Source organism: Gadus macrocephalus, chromosome 1 (genome assembly GCF_031168955.1).
Source record: "Gadus macrocephalus chromosome 1, ASM3116895v1".
Classification (NCBI taxonomy): Eukaryota; Metazoa; Chordata; class Actinopteri; order Gadiformes; family Gadidae; genus Gadus; species Gadus macrocephalus.
Window position 1 is genome coordinate 22,489,322 of NC_082382.1, and position 7,500 is coordinate 22,496,821.

Sequence of the window (7,500 nt, forward strand, 5' to 3'; positions counted from 1 at the left end):
GAGGGAGGGAGGGAGGGGGGAGGAGTGAGGGAGGGAGGGGGGAGGAGGGAGTGAGGGAGGGGGGAGGGAAGGGGGGAGGAGGGAGGGAGGGGAGAGGAGGGAGGGGGGAGGGAGAGAGAGGGGAGGGAGGGGGGGAGGAAGGAGTGAGGGAGGGAGGGGGGGAGGGAGGGAGGGGGGAGGAGGGAGGGGGGAGGTAGGGGGGGAGGGAGAGGAGGAGGGAGGGGGGATGGAGGGGGGAGGGAGGGGGAGTAGGTTGGGTGATGATAATTAGATGGACCTAGTGACAGAGTGACAGACAGACAAAGTGACAGACAGACAAAGTGACAGACAGACAGTGTGACAGACAGACAGACAGACTTACTTCCCAGTGAGCATGCTGGAGCGTGACGGACAGCACATGGGCGTGGTCACGAAGGCGTTGGAGAAGGAAGTCCCGCCTTCCTCCATGAGACGACGAGTCTTATTCATAGCCAGCATGGAGCCTGTTCATAACATGTCAATAACATGTTCATCACATCCTGATGTTACAGAGCTCACCGTCCTGGTCGACGCAAGGCCAAGGAGGCTGTGATGTTAATATCATGTTGTTAACATATTTTAAAGGTGTTAATAACATGTTGCTACACATGTAACTAACATGTTAATAACACGTTGAAGGTACCTAGTTCTACGTCCTGGTCGTCGGTGAGGACCAGGATGATGTTTGGACGGATGTTTCGTCTGTCTCTCAGGAGGCGGGGCTTCAGGTGCTGGGCCAGGGCGGAGTGGGCGTGGCCTAAACTCAGGACCAGGAAGAGGGTGACGAGGAGTCGTTCCGCCATGACCTCCGACCCCTGACCTCCGACCCGTGACCTCTGGGAGGGTCAACCAATAACACTCTTCTTTAGCAGCACCTGAAATACAAAAACACACAACATTATTCTCAAATCACTTCCTGATAGAGGCGTGGTCTGAGGAAGGAGAAGTGCATGCTGGGTATGTAACTGCTTGAGTTCAGAAATGATGGGCCGATATTAGGAAATACCCAATAAACAAGGTCTCTCTCTCTCTCTCTCTCTCTCTCTCTCTCTCTCTCTCTCTCTCTCTCTCTCTCTCTCTCTCTCTCTCTCTCTCTCTCTCTCTCTCTCTCTCTCTCTCTCTCTCTCTCTCTCTCTCTCTCTCAGGAAGGCCACCTAATCCCGTGTGTGTGTTGGGCGAGCAGGTGAGCCTCCTCATGTTTCAGATGGTCTCACGCTCGGTCTCTCTGGTCTCTCGCTCGCCCAGCCATCCTGGCCGACGCCCAAAACCAACTGCTCGTGTTTTCACACTAAATATCAGATGTTGTTCCTCCGAATGAAATCTGTCCCGACCGGGAAACCCTGGGAACTCTACTGAAAACCTCCATGAGTAGACTCCACTGAAACCTCCATCCGTAGACTCTACTAAAATCTCCATCAGTAGGCTCTACTAAAATCTCCATCAGTAGACTCTAGTACTGAAACCTCCACCTAATGAAACCTCCATGAGTAGACTCTACGGAAAACCTCCAGCAGTGGAGACACCTTTCTGGGAGAGAGACACCTGACAGGGTGAGGGACACCTTACTGGGAGAGAGACACCTGACTGGGAGAGAGAGGGATGCAGACACTCAGTGAACTGGCTGCTCACAGTCTCTGCCCATCTGCCCGGTGCGAACATGCAGTCACCCACACACACATCTATACATCACTCTCGCCATCTTTCTCTCTCCCTTTTAGATGTGTATTTTCCAACAGCCCATATACCCTCCCCACACTCTTTATTTTTTCATGTTCCCTCCTCGCATCCTTCCTTCTGTACGCACGCGCGCGCGCGCGCGCGCACGCGCGCGCGCGCACGCGCGCGCGCGCGCGCACGCACGCACGCACGCACGCACGCACGCACGCACGCACGCACGCACGCACGCACGCACGCACGCACGCACGCACGCACGCACGCACGCACGCACGCACGCACGCACGCACGCACGCACGCACGCACGCACGCACGCACGCACGCACGCACGCACGCACGCACGCACGCACGCACGCACGCACGCACGCACGCACGCACGCACGCACGCACGCACGCACGCACGCACGCACGCACGCACACACACACACACACACACACACACACACACACACACACACACACACACACACACACACACACACACACACACACACACACACACACACACACACACACACACACACACACACACACACACACACACACACACACACACACACACACACACACACACACACACACACACCGCCCCCATCCCCAGTCCTTATGGGCTGGCGAGTGAGCATACTAATGACAGATGTGATAGAGAGAGACAGGCGAGGAGGGAGAGAGAGAGCGAGCGAGCGAGCGAGCGAGAGAGAGTGAGCGAGAGAGAGAGAGAACGAGCGAGAGAGAGAACGAGCGAGAGCGAGAGAGGTCCAAACTTAGAGATCTAGATCTTCATCTCCTCTGGTTGAGGGCTGGTCCTGGCCGCCCCACCTGCAGCCATCACCAGGTCATGGACCCACCTGGGCTGAATGCTTTGGTCCTAGCACCACCATGGAGGTCCATTATGGCCGCCATAGCACTCCTATCGCTCCCTGAAGATCCTCCCCTCTTCCTTATAAAGAAAGATCTCTGTCTTTATAATTACTTTTCCTGCCCTTTGGGGGGCTAGGGTTAGGGGGGAGGGTCATATCCCTTTGTGTATCCCTTTGGGTCTGGAACTGTGATTAAGGGCTGTGCAAATACAATGGACTTGACTTGACCTCAAATTAACCAGAAGAAAGTAGAAGTTGAGGAGGAGAGAGGAGGGGAGAGGAGAGGTGAAAGGAGACATGGAAAGAGGAGGAGAGAGGAGAGAGGAGACAGGGAGGAGAGGGAGAGAAAGAGGAAGTCGTGGAGGGGCCATGGACACTGGATAGATGGAGAGAGGAACTCGAGAGAAACAGGGGAGCTTGCTCGTGATGCTCATAGATTAGCAGAGAACAAGCCTCACAGGATCACGAGTGTGAGCGTGAGGGTTAGTGAGTGAGTGAGCCTGTGTGTGGTGTGTTTGTGTTTAATCACATGAAAAATGGATTGTTTAAATTGTTGTAGCAACACCGCAGGGGCCACACACACACACGCGCAAGCATATGTTTATTAAACATATGCTTAAAGGCATTTAAATGAAGTTAAGTGTTGGAGTTTGTATTATTCAAATCATTATTTCCCCTTATCTGTAATTTAATATCCGCTCCAAATATCGGTTATCCGTGGCCCCCGTGACTACTAATAATAGTATCGGTGTCGGCCCTGAAAAAAACATATCGGTCTATCTCTAACACACACACACACACACACACACACACACACACACACACACACACACACACACACACACACACACACACACACACACACACACACACACACACACACACACACACACACACACACACACCCAATCTAGCACAACAAAGCCTCCTATTGGCTGGTTGGACGGTTGGCATGGTGACACCATGGTACCCTCCACCTGAGAGGAGAGTAGGGCTGGAGAAGGACCACAATAACATGTCGAGTAATAACATCTCTCTCTAGCGACCATACAGAACCCACATCACGCATATATATTAATATTATAATTGTAATAACATATGCAGGCCTCTCTCTCCTCCTATACATCTCAACTCTTCATCTCTGTTCATCCACCTCTTCCTCTCTGGTAGATGACTCACATCCTGCCCTCCCCCCCTCCCTCCCTCCCCCCCTCCCTCCCTCCCCCATACATCCATACATCCCACACAGACAGAAATAAACTGATAGAGCCAAGGATGGGTGTACGCGCGTGCACACACACACACACACACACACACACACACACACACACACACACACACACACACACACACACACACACACACACACACACACACACACACACACACACACACACACACTAAAGGAGAAAGTCAGCCTTATATAAAGAGCCTCTCTCAGGTCAAGGTTAGCAGCAAAAAACAGTAGAAACTAGGTCATCTATCCATCACATACAGCAGCATCTTCCAGACAGCAGAACCAAATCCATCAGAACATCTAGTTGGAGAGCAGAACTCGCTCCCTTCACAAAGCATCGAGTTAGAGAGCAGAACTTGGTCCATAACAAAGCATCTACCAGACAGCAGAACCTAATCCATCAGAACATCTAGTTCGAGAGCAGAACTCGCTCCTTCACAAAGCATCAATTTAGAGAGCAGATCTCGCTCCATCACAAAGCATCGAGTTAAAGAGCAGAACTAGGTCCATAACAAAGCATCTACCAGACAGCAGAACCAAGTCCATCAGAAAACATCTAGTTAGAAAGCAGAACTCGCTCCTTCACAAAGCATCTAGTTAGAGAGCAGAACGCGGTCCATCACAAAGCATCTAGTTAGAGAGCAGAACGCGGTCCATTAAAAGGCCACTATTTAGAGAGCACAACTAAGCCCATCACGTCAACAGAATCTAGTTAGAGAGCAGAACTTGGTCCATCACAAAACATCTAGTTAGAGAGCAGAACTAGGTCCATCACATTGGTATAATCTAGGTAGAGAGCAGCACTAGGTCCATTACATACACAGCCTCCTACAGAGAGCAGAACTCGGCGCGTCTTCATAAATAATCTCATGTTCCAGTGCCTTCATCATCATCACCCCCACCACGGGCCTGGGCAGCTCAGGTTAGAACCAGTATATGGCTCTACTTGTAGTACTAGCAACACCAGTACAAGCTTGGACTGGGAACCTGGTCTGTACCAACAGAGGTCATTATGTTCCCTTCACACTCAAACCCTCTTCATCGATCAGCTGACACACACACGCACAAACACACGCACACATGCGCGCACACATGCGCGCACACACACACACACACACCTTCCCTCACCCTATATCGCTCACTCTCCCTTTTCAATTTATTTTCTTTGTGGTTCAAGGTCTGACCAGCATACTGATGGAAGGATAACACACACACTGACTTGCTGCCCTCACTAAGCTTAGTGTGAGCTGTGTGTGTGTGTGTGTGTGTGTGTGTGTGTGTGTGTGTGTGTGTGTGTGTGTGTGTGTGTGTGTGTGTGACACTAGAACATATATGTACTATAGTACATCAGCGTACTGTAATACGATGATGTACTATAGTACTGAAGTACTGTCATACTATGCTGTACTCAGTGTACTGTAATACTATGTTGTACTAAAGCACTGTAATACTATGATGTACTGTAGTACTATATTACTGTAAAACTATGTTGTACTATAGACTCACAACTATCTTCACATCTTATGTTCAAAAGATGGGACAGTAAGTGTGTGTGTGTGTGTGTGTGTGTGTGTGTGTGTGTGTGTGTGTGTGTGTGTGTGTGTGTGTGTGTGTGTGTGTGTGTGTGTGTGTGTGTGTGTGTGTGTGTGTGTGTGTGTGTGTGTGTGTGTGTGTGTGTGTGTGTGTGTGTGTGTGTGTGTGTGTGTGTGTGTGTGTGTGTGTGTGTGCTCCAGGCTGTGACAGGATCGAAGGTCACGGAGCCTCGTTGCCATGGTTACCAACTTGGCCAAGAAGTGGATCAGCTGAGTAGTGATGTCATAACTATGACCCACATACCCCGCCCTCAACTCACACACACACACACACACACACACACACACACACACACACACACACACACACACACACACACACACACACACACACACACACACACACACACACACACACACACACACAGTGTGGTAATCCTGGACTTTGCAGCAGATCTTCAGACCTGCCTTGCCCGCTGGCTTGCAGCTTGCGGCATCGTACCGTCACCCGGATGGCCGCCGTGGTGACCCTCAGTCTAACCCCCCTTCCCTTCTGATGCTGCCTTGTCATCATCTGCTGGGGCCACGCCCTCTCCTCAGGGCCACGCCCTCTCCTCAGGGCCACGCCCACTCAGCAGGGCCACGCCCTCTCCTCAGGGTCACGCCCACTCCTCAGGGTCACGCCCACTCCTCAGGGTCGTGCCCTCTAATCAGGGCCACGCCCACTCACCAGGGCCACGCCCTCTCACCAGAGCCACGCCCACTCCTCAGGGCCACGCCCTCATCAGAGCCACGCCCTCTCTAAGCGGTGGACCCGCAACGACACGTTTCGGACAGGTGATATCTTAACAGTCCCTCAGTGTCCACACCGGGATGAGCTGCTCCATCTGTACTTTACTGTATCAGTCTCTATCAGCACTTTACTGTATCAGACTCACTGAGCTGCTCTATCAGTACTTTACTGTATCAGACTCACTGAGCTGCTCTATCAGCACTTTACTGTATCAGACTCACTGAGCTGCTCTATCAGCACTTTACTGTATCAGACTCACTGAGCTGCTCTATCAGTACTTTACTGTATCAGACTCACTGAGCTGCTCTATCAGCACTTTACTGTATCAGACTCACTGAGCTGCTCTATCAGTACTTTACCGTATCAGACTCAACATCAGGATGATGCGTGTCCTTGGTTCAGTCAACACACCGCGTTTGATACTTTGAAATCGTTACCTGATCCAAAATGTTACCTAATCCTGCTGCTGAAACAACTCATTGATAAAGCGACAACAAAGCAAAAGTCTTGCAGAAAATGCTTCCAATGCTGCTGACCACATTGTGATCCAGTATTTGACCCAACTGGTGGCCATGTTGGAACACAGCCCTCTGGGACTCAGGACTTGGACCTGGGACTCGGAATGGGTAATGGAGAACATTGTCTTGACTTGGACTCCCTGCTGTGACTCTTGACCTGGACTCCCTGCTATGAAATGACTCATTTATTTATTTATCCATATTATTATCAAGGAAACTTATTTTATGAGATTAACATATCGCTAATATCGCTTCAACAACACCCACTGATGCTTTCTGGTGTTTCTGCCAGTCTTCTGGAGAGGCTAACTCCAGCTCTTCTGGAGAGGCTAACTCTAGCTCTTCTGGAGACGCTAACTCCAGCCTTCTGGAGAGGCAAACTCCAGCTCTTCTGGAGAGGCTAACTCCAGCTCTTCTGGAGAGGCTAACTCCAGCTCTTCTGGAGACGCTAACTCCAGCCTTCTGGAGACGCTAACTCCAGCCTTCTGGAGACGCTAACTCTAGCTCTTCTGGAGACGCTAACCCCAGCTCTTCTGATGACGCTATCTCCAGCTCTTCTGGAGACGCTAACTCCAGCCTTCTGGAGACGCTAACTCCAGCCTTCTGGAGACGCTAACTCCAGCCTTCTGGAGACGCTAACTCCAGCCTCCTGGAGACGCTAACTCCAGCCTCCGGGATACGCTAACTCCAGCGCGGATTTGGCTTCAGGGCCCTCAATTCCAATTCCACATTTTACACTACAACGTTAACAGACAATCTCTAACGAATCACACAATTCATCATCCTATTAATTAACCCTGAACGTTTTATTTAAAATCTGCACTTTGGTTCCAAATGTTTCAGCACTTAACCTCATCTAGGTCCACTC

General features: G+C 50.9%; 2 protein-coding genes across 2 annotated transcripts in view; both read right to left on the minus strand.

The window, feature by feature from the left end:
* Window positions 1-7,500, minus strand: part of mrgbp (MRG/MORF4L binding protein) — a 92,815-nt gene that overhangs the window by 69,050 nt on the left and 16,265 nt on the right. The gene's annotated exons all lie outside the window — the stretch shown is intronic.
* LOC132463289 (extracellular sulfatase Sulf-2-like) overlaps window positions 1-7,500 on the minus strand; it is a 12,897-nt gene that overhangs the window by 4,472 nt on the left and 925 nt on the right. Inside the window, 2 exon segments of the mRNA XM_060059350.1 lie at window positions 362-482; window positions 662-893. Of these exon segments, the coding sequence (XP_059915333.1) occupies window positions 362-482; window positions 662-821 (281 nt within the window). The 5' untranslated portion in view covers window positions 822-893.